The 15,633-nt window shown below is 45.7% G+C and overlaps 1 protein-coding gene across 4 annotated transcripts in view; it reads right to left on the minus strand.

Annotated features, from left to right (window-relative positions):
• The window catches only part of CRTAC1 (cartilage acidic protein 1), an 899,879-nt gene that overhangs the window by 315,021 nt on the left and 569,225 nt on the right, over window positions 1-15,633 (minus strand). For all 4 annotated transcript variants that reach the window (XM_068257816.1, XM_068257817.1, XM_068257818.1 and 1 more), the window contains exon 5: window positions 10,129-10,285. In XM_068257816.1, the coding sequence (XP_068113917.1) occupies window positions 10,129-10,285 (157 nt within the window). The remainder of the gene's footprint in view (window positions 1-10,128; window positions 10,286-15,633) is intronic.

A 15,633-nucleotide genomic window follows, 5' to 3' on the forward strand; every position in this document is an offset into this window, starting at 1 on the left:
GAGAATAATATTGAGGCTGCCATATTTCTCTCCTTTTAAGCAATACCAGTTGCCTGGCTGCCGTGCTGGTCCTCTGCCTCTTATTCTTTCAACCATAGACCCTGAACAAGCATGCAGCAGGTCAGGGGTTTCTGCCAATATTGTCAGAACTGAGAATATTAGCTGCATGCTTGTTGCTGGTGTAATTCAGTTTATTACTGCAGCCAAATAGATCAGCAGGGCCGCCAGGCAACTAGTATTGTTTAAAAGGAAATAAATATGGCAGCCACCATATCACTCTCACCCCGGGTTCACTTTAAATTACAGTTAGCTCCTCCCTCATCCAGCCATTGCCACGCCCATTTTTTGCCGCAGTGCTGAGCGCCGCAGGTTCTATCCACCCCATTTTTTGCCACGGCCATAGGGGCCCACGATTAAAATTTTGCACAGGGGCCCACTGCTGGCTGTGTCCGCCACTGGTGAGCTGGTAGGGAAAAGGGAAGAAAATAAAGAAGAGGCCAGAATCCTGTGGCTGCCAAATCTTCCTGAATGGCAGTTTATATGTTACTGTATACCAGCGCTATGTGAAAGCTTATCTCACATATCTGGGATCTGTACTTTGGTCTGATCATTGCACCCTGCACTTTACTTCCTGTTCCTGTCTGTGCCCGGGATGCGAGAAGATCCAATTGCAGGAGGAGAGAGAGACACAAGTCAGACGTAATCAGCAGCTCACAGATAGGAGTGTAAATATTTCACTGAAAAATGTTTGACACAGTGTGGTGGATATTCTGTCAGCCAAACCCTGCAGAGAGATGCAGCCCAAAGTTCTGGAGGTCCAAGTCACTGGAGTGGGATCAGCTTAGAAGATACACATACACAGAGGAGGCCACCATGTTTTACTGAAAAATTCACTGTTCACAGCAATCCCTCCTGGAACAATGTGTGTACTCAGTGCTACGCTCATTGGGATATAACAGAGTTTACACTGAGATTGCTTCATCAGGTGACTTATTTAATACTAGTTAGAGCATTTCTGAGATTCAGCTTCATAATTTTTAGATAATGTTTAATGAAGGGAATGGAAAAAAAGTGCAGAGGTATTTTCAGAAAAAAAATATTATACACAACAGTGCATATAAAAAAAGAATTAAAAGCAAAAGGCATTTAAGTTGAGTTCTATCCTTGGTACAGATCAGAATCTGAAAGGATATAGAACAATTAAAAACGGCCCGAAAAAAAAGGTAGGTGTCACCTTCAATAATAACATCGTGTTTCGTGACCAGAAGCCACTTCTTCAGGAAAACAGCCTTGCCTAAAAGGGGCTCTAGATACTGTTGGCAAGGCTATTTACCCGAGGGGGTAACTTCCGGCAACGAAAAGTGTTGTTGTACTCACTAATAACTATGAAATCATTGAACAGTAGGCATCATTCAAGGTAAGCCAACACCTTCCTCTGTTTTAACAGTTTTTGATTGCTTCATATCACTTTGGGCTTCTCCAGTAACTAGCAACTTGCATTTCCACCCTGGTTGGGGGAAGGAGGGTCCCGAAATTTTAGATTTTATTTTAAAATCCCTCAAATTTCCTTTTCTTTTGGAGAAACAACCTGAATGGGGATGCCAGGCAGAAAAGTGTGAGTACCCACTGATTGGCTTACCTGTAACATTCTAACACATTAACCCATTCGCGTTCCGTCGTTTTCACGTGAGAAATGTTCACCTCCCATTCATTAGCCTATAACTTTATCACTACTTATCACAATGAACTTATCTATATCATGTTTTTTCCGCCACCAATTAGGCTTTCTTTGCGGGGTACATTTTGCTAAGAGCCACTTTACTGTAAATGCATTTTAACAGGAAGAATAAGTAAAAAATGGAAAAATTCATTATTTCTCAGTTTTCAGCCATTATAGTTTTTAAAAAATACATGCCTCCATAATTAAAACTCACGTATTGTATATGCCCATATGTCCCGGTTATTACACCATTAAAATTATGTCCCTATCACAATGTATGGCGACAATATTTTATTTGGAAATAAAGGTGCATTTTTTCCATTTTGCATCTATCACTATTTACAAGTTTAAAATAAAAAATATATAGAAATATTTCATCTTTACATTGATATTTAAAAAGTTTAGACCCTTAGGTAAATATTTACATGTTTTTTTTTTTTTATTGTAATGTTTTTTTTTTTTTAATAGTAAACATTTTATTTGGGTAGTTTTGGGAGGGTGGGAGGTAAACAATAGATTTATAATGTAAATGTGTGTTAATTTTCATTTTTTTTAATTTCAGTTGTAGTATTACTTTTTGGCCACAAGATGGCGGCCATGAGTTTGTTTACATGACGTCACTCTAAGCGTAACACGCTTAGAGTGACGCATCGGGGAGGGAACAGCCAGAAAAAGCGCAGCTTCCGAGAGAAGCTGTCGCTTTTTCAGCGGGGGAGAGGAATCAGTGATCGGGCACCATAGCCCGATTCACTGATTGCATGGCTAACGAACCGCGGGCCGGGAGCGCGCGTGCACGATCGGCCGCGGGAGTAGTTTCTACGTCCAGGAACCAAAATAGGTTAAATACGACACCACATTGGGCTCCCAGTTTTATTTTTAGTTATTAATACACTCTGGCTTTTCTTGTAATAGAGGACAGGCAAGGCTTAAAAGCATCCAGAGCCTCTCAATGTTCTTGTCCCCCCGCTGTCCCCCGGTTAAGTTACACGGTCTTCTTGAGGACTCGGAAGGCTTTGGAAGCACTCGTGTCCCCAAGTGCACCCGAAGATGGGCGGCTCCGTACTGCGCATGCGCGAGCTGCCCGGTGCCACCTCCCTCCTCATTCGCCGGTACAGGATTCAAGATTGATTGAACAGTCAGCAGGGTTTCCTCCCACAATGCACTGCATCCCAGGACCCACTCTGGGGATTGGGGGTCGTGACTGGCAGCCTAAGGCATAGATCACTAACAACTTATAGCAGTTAAACGGAGAAAGAGTGTAAGAGTGGCTACATCCCCCTTCCATTGACAACTGAAGAAGTATGAGTGAGTGGCGGCACTACAGGAGGCAAGAGATACTGTTATGGTGCAATGTCCCACCCTCCTGGACATCCCACACCTCAGGGTGGGTCACTGGGCTTCCATTGTAGATCGCAAAGGATTTTAAAGCTATTATATATTTGCTGTGGAGAGGCAGTAGAATGGGAATGAGAATTGCTTCTTATTTAGAAGTGTATAAAGACTACTGGTGGCTGAAATGAAGGAATTAGCAGGTAACGATTATATTGGCGCCGTAGATCACACACACTCGAGGACATTCACGGAGTGGTTTGCTGAGGAGGAAAGCGACATGGAGGTAATAATTCTCTGTCCTTCAGAACATGGAGACCAGTTCCTCTTCACACAGGAAATCTATATTTGGACTTTATTCATTTTGTTGGTTTATTATCACGCTAGTACAAAGTTCAGAGGAACTTCTCCAAGACATTTTAAACATAACAAGAGAGACAGACAGAATATTTATCCCCAGGGACGGATTTTTACTCTTTACCGCCCTAGGCACTGTCACCAGCCGCTCCCCTCTACTATAAGTAGCCTGATGACCCCCCAAGTATAGGTAGCCAGATGACTCCTCCCCCTTTCCCTCCAGTGTAGATAACCAGATGACCCTTCCCCCCTTTCCCTCCAGTATAGGTAGCCAGATGACTCCTCCCCCTTTCCCTCCAGTATAGATAGCCAGATGACCCCTCCCCCCTTTCCCTGCAGTATAGGTAGCCAGATGACCCCTGCCCCTTTTCCTTCCAGTATAGGTAGCCAGATGACTCCCTTAATCCCTTCTCCCGCCCCCCCCTCCTTTCAGTATAGGTAGCAGCTCACCTTCACACCGCAGCAGTCTCACTGTCACTCATTTCTCAGCTCATCTCCAGTGCAGAAGCTTCATCTTCCTTTCCGTCTCCAATGCTGCCCAAGTCCATAGCCGCCAGGCCACAATGCAAATGTGCACAGAGAGCAAGGTGGCTGCTGCACAGGTGGCTAGCAGCAGAGTACTGCGGTCAGACACTCGCCTGATCTCCCTGCATTGCTGCATTTGCAAGCTTGCAAATGTTGCACCAGTTTAGCCTGCTGCTTTGGTGCCCTTGCTTCTGTGGTGCCCTAAGCCATGGCCTAGGTGGCCTAGGCCTAAATACAGCCCTGTTTATCCCGTGACCATCATATACTGATAATGATATTCTTTTGGAGACCTAAGCACGGAGATGGATTAAGATATACTGGGGCCTAGGCAAGGTAGTAGATTTGTGCCCCCCCCCCCCCCATGTGATCTTTTTGGTATTCTGAAGTGGAGAGAGGTCAAAAGGCCCCTCGACACCCGCTAGGCCCCAAGCACCTGCCCAGGTTGCCTGGTGAATGATCCTGCTCTGCCTAAGATCATAATTCAATTCAAAAGACCAAGAGGTCCCAATACTGCAGCAGAACACAAATATAATTAAAATAAAATAATACCCCCACCTTCTGTTTCCTCCCTCTCTGCCACAGATTTAGCCACCCACTTCACCAACAAAATAGTCTCCATCCGTCAGGAAATATCCAATCTACAATCTTCACCTCCCACCTGCTCACAACCTACTCCTTCTCCACCCTATCCTCCCCTCACCTCCTTCACTCCTACTACCACTGAGGAGGTCAACCACTTACTGCAGACTTCCCATACCACTACTTCCCCCCTTGACCCTATCCCTTCTGATCTACTTCAGCCTCACTTCACGGATCTGGCCCCAGTCCTCACTACCATGTTTAACCTCTCCCTATCCACAGGCACCTTCCCCTCAGACTTCAAGCAGGCCACTGTACTGCCTCTGCTCAAGAAACCCTCCCTCGACCCCTCGCTACCCTCCAACTACCGCCCGATCTCCCTCCTCCCCTTTGCCTCAAAACTCCTTGAGCGTCTGGTTCACAAACGCCTGACCCAGTACCTCAATGCCAACTCACTACTAGACCCACTGCAATCTGGATTTCGGCCTGCCCACTCAACCGAAACGGCTCTCACCAAAGTGGTCAATGACCTTGCCTTAGCTAAAGCTGAAGGTAAATACACCATTCTCCTCCTCCTTGACCTTTCAGCAGCTTTTGATACAGTAGATCATCCCCTACTCCTCCAGTCCCTCCAATCCATGGGCATTCACGATCTCGCCCTGACCTGGCTTTCATCCTACCTCTCCAACCGCTCCTTCACGACCTCCTTCAATGAGTCCTCGTCCTCCCCCAACCACCTCTCAGTGGGAGTCCCCCAAGGCTCGGTCCTTGGCCCCCTACTGTTCTCCCTATACACATCCTCCATTGGCAAGGTTATCTCCTCCATGGGTTTTAACTATCATCTGTATGCAGATGACACCCAAATCTATCTCCACACCCCTGACATATCCACCACTACCATGGACAAGGTCTCCTCCTGCCTATCTGCCATCTCCTCCTGGATGTCCGCTAGGTTCCTAAAACTAAATCTAGACAAAACGGAATTTATGATCTTCCCACCCCGGTCATCCCTGGACCTCCCAGATGTGCAGGTCACTGTTAACCACACTACTATTCACCCTACCTCTCAAGCCCGCTGTCTGGGTGTCACCCTGGACTCCGCACTCTCCTTCACTCCCCACATCCAAAACCTCACAAAGTCCTGCAACTTCCACCTTCGTAACATCTGTAAGATTCGCCCTTTCCTGACCCCTGCCACCACCAAACTCCTCATCCATGCCCTCATAATTTCCCGCCTCGACTACTGCAATGCCCATCTGTCTGGACTCCCTAAGACCCGAATAGCCCCACTGCAGTCCATCATGAATGCGGCTGCAATAATTATCCACTCCTCCCATCGCTCCACCAGGGCGGTTCCCCTCCGTGAATCCCTCCACTGGCTTCCTATCCAGTCCAGAATCAGATTCAAGATATTGTGTCTGACCTACAAATCCATCCACAAAACCTGTCCAACCTACATTTCTGATCTTACTCAGAGATACACACCAAGCCGCTCACTCCGCTCCTCCAATGAACTTCGCCTGACCGTCCCCCGCATCACCCAGTCCCATGCACGCCTCCAAGACTTCTCAAGAGCCGCTCCGACACTATGGAACTCCCTACCTCCACCCATTAGGGCAGCCCCCTCCTTCAACACCTTCAAGAAGGCCCTCAAAACTCACCTTTTCACTCTTGCCTACCACCCCTCACAATTGCTCTAAACCCACAGCCGAACTCTGGTCCCCTACCTCTCGTGTCCCTACCTCTCCCTCTAGATTGTAAGCCTTTGGGCAGGGTCCTCACTCCTTTTGTGTCCTACCTGATCATGCACCTCTATTACTGTGCACCCATGCTATGCATTTGAGTGAACCTAACTTGCCTAACTCCATGCTCCCATCCAGTGACTGACTAAGCATTACCTTGTACTCATACTGTGCTGTGTGATCTCCATGCTCCATCCAGTGACTAAGCATTACCTTGTACTCATACTGTGCTGTGTGATCTCCATGCTCCATCCAGTGACTAAGCATTACCTTGTACGCATACTGTGCTGTGTGATCTCCATGCTCCCATACAGTGACTGACTTAGCATTACCTGGTACTCATACTGTGCTGTGTGATCTCCATGCTCCCCTCCAGTGATTAAGCATTACCTTGTACGCATACTGTGCTGTGTGATCCCCATGCTCCCATCCAGTGACTAAGCATTACCTTGTACTCATACTGTGCTGCGTGATCTCCATGCCCCATCCAGTGACTAAGCATTACCTTGTACTCGTACTGTGCTGTGTGATCTCCATGCTGCATTCAGTGACTAAGCATTACCTTGTACTCATACTGTGCTGTGTGATCTCCATGCTCCCCTCCAGTGACTAAGCATTACCCTGTACTCATACTGTGCTGTGTAATCTCCATGCTTCATTCAGTGACTAAGCATTACCTGGTACTCATACTGTGCTGTGTGATCTCCATGCTGCCATCCAGTGACTAAGCATTACCTTGTACTCATACTGTGCTGTGTGATCTCCATGCTCCATCCAGTGACTAAGCATTACCTTGTACTCATACTGTGCTGTGTGATCTCCATGCTCCCATCCAGTGACTAAGCATTACCTGGTACTCATACTGTGCTGTGTGATCTCCATGCTCCCCTCCAGTGACTAAGCATTACCTGGTACTCATACTGTGCTGTGTGATCTCCATGCTCCCATCCAGTGACTAAGCATTACCTTGTACTCATACTGTGCTGTGTGATCTCCATGCTCCCATCCAGTGACTAAGCATTACCTGGTACTCATACTGTGCTGTGTGATCTCCATGCTCCCATCCAGTGACTAAGCATTACCTTGTACTCATACTGTGCTGTGTGATCTGGTCGGTCCTGTATTGTCATATTGCTGTTTGTCACCCCTAAATATTGTCTGTAACCTAAATTAATGTCCAGCGCTGCGTAATATGTTGGCGCTTTATAAATACAACAAATAAATAAATAAATAATTAACTTTATAAAATACTTTTTACTATTTTTTATTTTTACTGGCATAAAACCAATTAAAACACTAAAACAATGCGTTCCTGAGGTAAGGCAATCACCATAATGTAATCAATGTGGCAGGTGTTCAATATAAACACTAAATCAAAAAATAATCTTCGACACTATTTTTTGAATCTCGATTTACTGTTTATACCGGACATCTGCCAATTAAAGGTAATTGCTTTCCCTCAGGACCCCGCCATGTACTGTTCAGGTGGTGTTATGCCTGGTTCACACTAGCAATGCTTTTTCAGTGTCAGTGATATGTAGCGCTCCTGCTATTGCAATGCTATGGGAGATTTTTTTTTTTTTTTAAATAAAATCACAACTAACCAGCCCTTAGTTGTTTTTACGCTACTATGATGAATTAATAAAAATGAATGACTATTTTCATTATTTTTGTGGTCTAGTGTGGTATTTGGAACTCTAAGTCTTTTGAATTAGGTGTTTATAAGCCATTCTGCACATTGTGTTGTTCTTAAAGGACAACTGTAGTGAGAGGACTGCATGCAGCAGATCAGCATGAACAAGCTGCATGCTTGTTCCTGGTGTGATTCAGACACTACTGCAACCAAATCCATCAGTGGGGCTGCCAGGTAATTGGTATTGTTTAACCACTTTAGGACCATAGGCTTACACCCAGGCTATTTTTTACAACTCAGGCAACTGCAGCTTTAAAGAGAGCCTGAGGTGGGCTAAAAAAAAAAAGACAAAAAAAAGTAGGCTACCTTATCCGCAGGGCTGAGTGGATCAGGTAGCCTCAAAAAACACTGCTCACCGCCGCTCCCGTGGGCCGCAATGGCCCACGTTAACTTTCATGACCTCTGGGTAACAACACTGCACTGAAAGACTGTGTGTCTCTCATAGGGTGCAGGGAGGCGGGGGAGCGGCAGGAGGCATGGCCAGGGAGAGAGAGCTCTGTGGCCCATCTGCCCCCGAAGATCCACCTCAGATTCTCTTTAAGGGCTCGCTGCAGGGATGTACAACTCGGCACACAAGTGATTCCCCACCCCTTTTTTGCCCACCAACAGAGCGTTCTCTTAGTGGGCTCTGATCACTGCTGTAATGTTTGTTTGTTTTTTTAAATGTATTTGTTTGGTTGTTTGTTTGTATTTTAATACATTTGCCGTTTTTTTTTAAAAAAATATTTTTGTTTCCCTCCCCCCGCCAGCCAATCAAAGCGATTGGCTGTCATAGACATCAGCCTATGACAGCCGATCGTTCCTGAGTCACCCAGGGGGACAGCCATGTCACACGGCTGTCCCCAGTACAGCACTGCCTGAGATCGCAGCACTGTTTCGCCGTCTAACAGTCTCCTAGCGGCCATTTCTGTTGGGAGAGCGGAGATGTGCACGCAATCTCCTGCAGAACCCCGCCCCAGGATTTTATGCCAATGGGCGTTGGGCAGTCCTGCGGCTGTCGCCGCATCGACGTGCAGCGGTCGTCAAGTGGTTTTGAGGAAATAAGTATGGCAGCCTCCATATACCTTCACTTCATAAGGGCCCATTCACACTTGCGTTTGCAAAACGCCGGCGATTTTTGCTTACGTTTTGCAGGAGTGATTTTTCTGCGATTTCACGTGCAAAACTCACTGAACACTGCAGCGATTTTTCCGTGATCGCGTTTAGTGCTTCTATAGCACTGAAACGCGATCGCCGGGAAATCGTCTGAAAATGGTACAGGTGACGTGTTTGCGTTTTGCGATTTTGGGTGATTTGCGGCGATTAGCGCAAATCGCCCAAGTAAGAGCGGGCCCATAGGGTTTTATTACACTAGCGCATATAAAAAGCGCTAGCGTTTTAGCGCTTTGCCAAAATCGCGGCAAAACGCTCTAGTGTGAATGGGTGTGTGTTGATGTTATTGCACAGCAAATAACCTTACACTGTTCGAAAAGCTGTACACTGACTGCTCTACAGAGTATCACACCATCATATCTTCAGTGCTGTCTGTTCCATGAAAAGATGAAATACAATATTTACAAAAAAGTAAGCGGTGCACTCACTACTGTGAGATGCTGTATGCTGGGGAGACATCCTTTCAACAGTGTATCGGGGACGGGGGGGGGGGGCTAAATGTATTGCTCTGCTTGGGGCCCTGCATGGTCTTAATCCAGCTTTGCCCCCTGGCCCAATCCTCCTCCTGTCCCAACGGCCGCCCGTGCTGCACATGCGCAGTAGCGCGATAGCACAAACCCAGGGACTGGAGGGGACACAGAGACACAGACAAATTATTATAGAGGATGGTGCTTGTCCGTTTTGCTCTTGTGCTCAGCACATCATTGACAGTTGAATCTGCGCTGGGTATCTGTGTACTTCAGCAAGGAGAAAGTGTAAGTTACACATTTTTGCTTAGCTGCTCCCAAGGTTATACATATGTTGTTAATTTAGGTTAGGCCACTTGCCCGGAGGTCTGCCTCACCGTGGGGCAAGTGTCCAGTATATTATACTTTGCATGCAAACTATAGTGGAAGCCAAAGTTCCTCCATAGTATAATGTAGCATTTGTTTGGCATGCATTTTCAGCCTAATAGAGGTGGTGCATGCCTGAGCGATTAACCAGTCAATTGCAGCATGTTTTTAGGGATGCGCAACCTCCCCCGGCCTTACCTGTGTACTTGTTGACCCCGGCCTCCGCAGCCACATTGGACAGGACAATCACTCCTCTGGATAAATCGCTGGCGGCCTCATCGAGTTCTATCAAGGCGTGCGGCCCCACTCTGCGGTCTGCATAGTTTGCGATGTAGATGGAGTATCTCCCCGTCCCCTGCAACAAAAAAAAGAGCAAAACGCGTTAGCGGTTGTAGGAACGGCCTGATTAAAATATCATAGACTTGGTCAAATTTTAATGAGCGTAATAGCTTGCCGCTGCCGCAGTGCCAATCAATTTGCACAGTATTAAACAGCTTATTAATAGAGGCATTTTAGACCTCACCAGGGGAACCTTGTCTCCTGTTAATACATATCTGTCATGCAAACAGTACAGCATTTCCATTCACCGCTGCAGGCTCCGACATCAAGCGTTCTATCACAGGAAATTAGTGGGAATGAGAGAATACATCTCACTCCATTTCCGTTTCATCTTCGCACAGTTTGAGAGCGGATAAAAGAAACCAGCAGACATTCATAACATCGATGTGCGCCGGGTGACTTCCTCCTACAAAAGTTCTGGCGAAACTCTAAGGGAGGGAAGGTTCACCAAAGACGGGGGAAAAATACATCTTAATGTTTAGTTTGAGATTTGGGACCTACAGTTCGTACATTTTACTTTTTTTCTTCTCCCAGAAATCCAATACTGTAGAAAATTCATTTTTTTTTTCTTTCAATCGTTGCATTAAGAAGGCCGGCTTTACACCTGGTCATAGTGTTCGATCTTCCATCCCCATCACACCGAATGCCAAAAACGATATCCATATGCGGCATAGTGCGTGGACAGGGTCATATACGCGTGCATGAAAAAGGGCGCAGTGAAAAAAGGGCTTGGCTGGATAACAAAATGGTGCGAGTGGTTAATAACAATAACAATAACAATAATATTTCTATAGCGCTTTTCTCCCTGGGGACTCAAAGCGCTGTGACCCTGCATTATGCAGTCTCAAAGGCTAGGGAAAAGAGGTGAGTTTTTTTTAGCCTTTTTTTAAAGCTGTCCAGAGAAGGAGCCTCTCGTACTGATTGTGGAAGTGAGTTCCATAGAGTAGGGGCTGCATAGGAAAAGGCCCGAGCACCAAATGTTAAGTGTATCCTGGGAATAACCAGCTTCATCTTGTTGGCAGAGCGGAGGGTGCGTGGAGGGGCATAAAGTTCCAATAGATCTGCTATGTATTTGGGTCCCATGTGGTGTAGAGCCTTGAATGTCAGCAGGCAGATCTTAAAATTGATTCTCCATTTTACTGGCAACCAGTGAAGAGTTTGCAGTACTGGGGTGATGTGTGAGTTGCGGGGGGCATTGGCTAGGAGTCTGGCTGCAGCATTCTGTACTAGCTGTAAGGGGCGCAGAACCTTATCTGTAGATCCGATTAACAGGGCGTTGCAGTAGTCTAGGCAGGAGGATACAAATGCGTAAACCAGGGCAGGTAGGTCTTCAGCTGGGATAAGGTGTTTGATTTTCGCTATATTTCTTAGATGGAAGAAGGAAGACTTGACGACATCTGATACCTGCTGTTTGAGTTTTAGATTTCCATCCAGGATCACCCCAAGGTTTCGCACAGAGTCTTTATACTGTACAGTATCTCCCCCAATTGCTAGTTTGAGGTGGTGAGCGTTTTGAACTTTATCCATCATGTGTGGACCACCTACCACCAACACCTCTGTTTTGTCAGAGTTCAGCCTCAGCCAGCTGGTGTTCATCCAATTTTGTAAATCCACTAGACACGCATTTATGGATGCTGATGGGTCTTGGGTGCCAGGCTTGAAGGACAGATACAGTTGTGTGTCATCTGCATAACAATGGTATCCTAAACCATAGTTCTGGATTATTTTGCCCAGTGGGAGCATGTAGACTGCAAAGAGTAATGGTGATAGTACAGAACCCTGTGGAACTCCATAGGCAAGTGGCACTGGATTAGAGTAGTGTGTGCCCAGACATACTTGCTGTGTCCTGCCAGATAGGAAGGTCTGAAACCAGCTAAGAACAGTACCCCTTAGGCCACAGTAATTCTTCAGTCGCTGGATTAGTATTTCATGGTCCACAGTATCAAATGCTGCTGACAAGTCAAGAAGAATCAGAATTGAGCAATCACCCTTGATTAATGAAATGATAAACATTGTTGTCAAACTTGGTTAACGATAAATACCATTGTAATTACAGACGGAAAATAATAATGAAACAATATTAACGTTAAAAATCATTACGTAATTCAACAATACAGCATAACCCAACCCTACCCTCACACAGAACCCTCCCCTGGTGGTGCCTAACTCTAACCTTTGCCCAGGTGGTGCCTAGCCCTAACCACTCCCCCTGGTGTTGCCTAACCCTAACCACTCTCTCTGCAGAAACACCCTTATACACATAGAAATGATAATATCGTTAATAACGGAAAATCTGTATATAAACAAAATACTGTATATTCTGGCGTATAAGACGACCCCCCAACTTTTCCGGTTAAAATATAGAGTTTGGGATATACTCGCCGTATAAGACTACCCCTCTTCCAACGCACACCAAATTAAAATAAAAAAAATCATGTACTGGTGCTGTGTATCAGTGGTGCTCAGCAGAGCTCGAATATTCGAGTAGCTCGAATATTCGAGCTCTTTTTCAGCTATTCGAGCTCGGTATTCGAGCTCCGAATAGCTGGAGCTATTCGAATGGGCTATCCGAGTACACTCGAATAGCCCATTCACTATTCGAGCTATTCGAGCAACCCGGCGCTATTCGAGCTCGGTACCGAGCTCGAATAGCGTCATAGCCCAGATTGATATCCTTAGAGCCAATCAGAGGGCTCCCAGGCCCTCTGACGGCAGCCAATCACAGAGGGGGACCCTGGCCAGCCCCTACCCTATAAATAGCGGCCGCCATGTTACGTTTCTCCGTGCTTGCCTGAGACTTGTACAGAGAGAGAGTTGCTCCTTTGTGCTTTGGCTTAGCAAGTGCTCTATTGTGATCATTTACCTAGCGTTTTTGCTCACATACACCTCCTATACACACCTATATTGTTGTTAGTTAGTTAGACATTGTATTTTAGTTAGTAGCTTGTGTGTTACATTAGAGACAGGCAGCTGCTGCAAGCTTACAGGTTTAGGCCTCAGGGGGGCCTTGCCTCTGTGGGCAGCTGTCCTCTGTTTATTTCTCTCATCTATACCAGTATTTCTGCTGTCCTTTACTAATAGTATTGTAGTTATACTGTACTAGGAGTAGGACACTCACTGACTGTCACTGTTTATAGGCTACTAGCTAGCTCCTGCGTGTGTGCACTCACTCACTGTCTGTGTGTACACACACTCTATTTCCTTCTGATTACTGATAGATTATTGTTAGTTGTACTTACTTACTACTTACTCTTACTGTACCCGTAGGGACACTCACTGTCACTGTTCATATAGGCTACTAGCTCCTGCGTGTGCGCACTGCACTCACTGTCTGAGTGTACACACACAACACACACTCTATTTCCTTCTGATCGCTGATTGATTATCGTAATTAGTTAGTTGTACTTACTGTTACTACTTACTCTTACTGTACTAGGAGTCTAGGACACTCAGTCACTGTGTTCATAGGCTACTAGCTCCTGCGTGCGTGCACTCACTGTCTGAGTGTACACACACAACACACACTCTATTTCCTTCTGATCGCTGATTGATTATCGTAATTAGTTAGTTGTACTTACTGTTACTACTTACTCTTACTGTACTAGGAGTCTAGGACACTCAGTCACTGTCCATAGGCTACTAGCTCCTGCGTGCGTGCACTCACTGTCTGAGTGTACACACACAACACACACTCTATTTCCTTCTGATCGCTGATTGATTATCGTAATTAGTTAGTTCTACTTACTTACTGTTACTACTTACTCTTACTGTACTAGGAGTCTAGGACACTCAGTCACTGTGTTCATAGGCTACTAGCTCCTGCGTGCGTGCACTCACTGTCTGAGTGTACACACACAACACACACTCTATTTCCTTCTGATCGCTGATTGATTATTGTAATTAGTTAGTTCTACTTACTGTTACTAATTACTCTTGCTGTACTAGGAGTCTAGGACACTCGGTCACTGTTCATAGGCTACTAGCTCCTGCGTGCGTGCACTCACTGTCTGAGTGTACACACACAACACACACTCTATTTCCTTCTGATCGCTGATTGATTATCGTAATTAGTTAGTTGTACTTACTGTTACTACTTACTCTTACTGTACTAGGAGTCTAGGACACTCAGTCACTGTCCATAGGCTACTAGCTCCTGCGTGCGTGCACTCACTGTCTGAGTGTACACACACCACCCACACTCTATTTCCTTCTGATCGCTGATTGATTATTGTAATTAGTTAGTTCTACTTACTGTTACTACTTACTCTTACTGTACTAGGAGTCTAGGACACTCAGTCACTGTGTTCATAGGCTACTAGCTCCTGCGTGCGTGCACTCACTGTCTGAGTGTACACACACCACCCACACTCTATTTCCTTCTGATCGCTGATTGATTATTGTAATTAGTTAGTTCTACTTACTGTTACTACTTACTCTTACTGTACTAGGAGTCTAGGACACTCAGTCACTGTGTTCATAGGCTACTAGCTCCTGCGTGCGTGCACTCACTGTCTGAGTGTACACACACCCACACTCCATTTCCTTCTGATCGCTGATTGATTATTGTAATTAGTTAGTTCTACTTACTGTTACTACTTACTCTTACTGTACTAGGAGTCTAGGACACTCAGTCACTGTCCATAGGCTACTAGCTCCTGCGTGCGTGCACTCACTGTCTGAGTGTACACACACCACCCACACTCTATTTCCTTCTGATCGCTGATTGATTATTGTAATTAGTTAGTTCTACTTACTGTTACTACTTACTCTTACTGTACTAGGAGTCTAGGACACTCAGTCACTGTGTTCATAGGCTACTAGCTCCTGCGTGCGTGCACTCACTGTCTGAGTGTACACACACCCACACTCCATTTCCTTCTGATCGCTGATTGATTATTGTAATTAGTTAGTTCTACTTACTGTTACTACTTACTCTTACTGTACTAGGAGTCTAGGACACTCAGTCACTGTCCATAGGCTACTAGCTCCTGCGTGCGTGCACTCACTGTCTGAGTGTACACACACCACCCACACTCTATTTCCTTCTGATCGCTGATTGATTATTGTAATTAGTTAGTTCTACTTACTGTTACTACTTACTCTTACTGTACTAGGAGTCTAGGACACTCAGTCACTGTGTTCATAGGCTACTAGCTCCTGCGTGCGTGCACTCACTGTCTGAGTGTACACACACCCACACTCCATTTCCTTCTGATCGCTGATTGATTATTGTAATTAGTTAGTTCTACTTACTGTTACTACTTACTCTTACTGTACTAGGAGTCTAGGACACTCAGTCACTGTGTTCATAGGCTACTAGCTCCTGCGTGCGTGCACTCACTGTCTGAGTGTACACACACCCAC

The sequence above is a fragment of the Hyperolius riggenbachi genome, chromosome 10 (genome assembly GCF_040937935.1).
Source record: "Hyperolius riggenbachi isolate aHypRig1 chromosome 10, aHypRig1.pri, whole genome shotgun sequence".
NCBI classification, from domain to species: Eukaryota; Metazoa; Chordata; class Amphibia; order Anura; family Hyperoliidae; genus Hyperolius; species Hyperolius riggenbachi.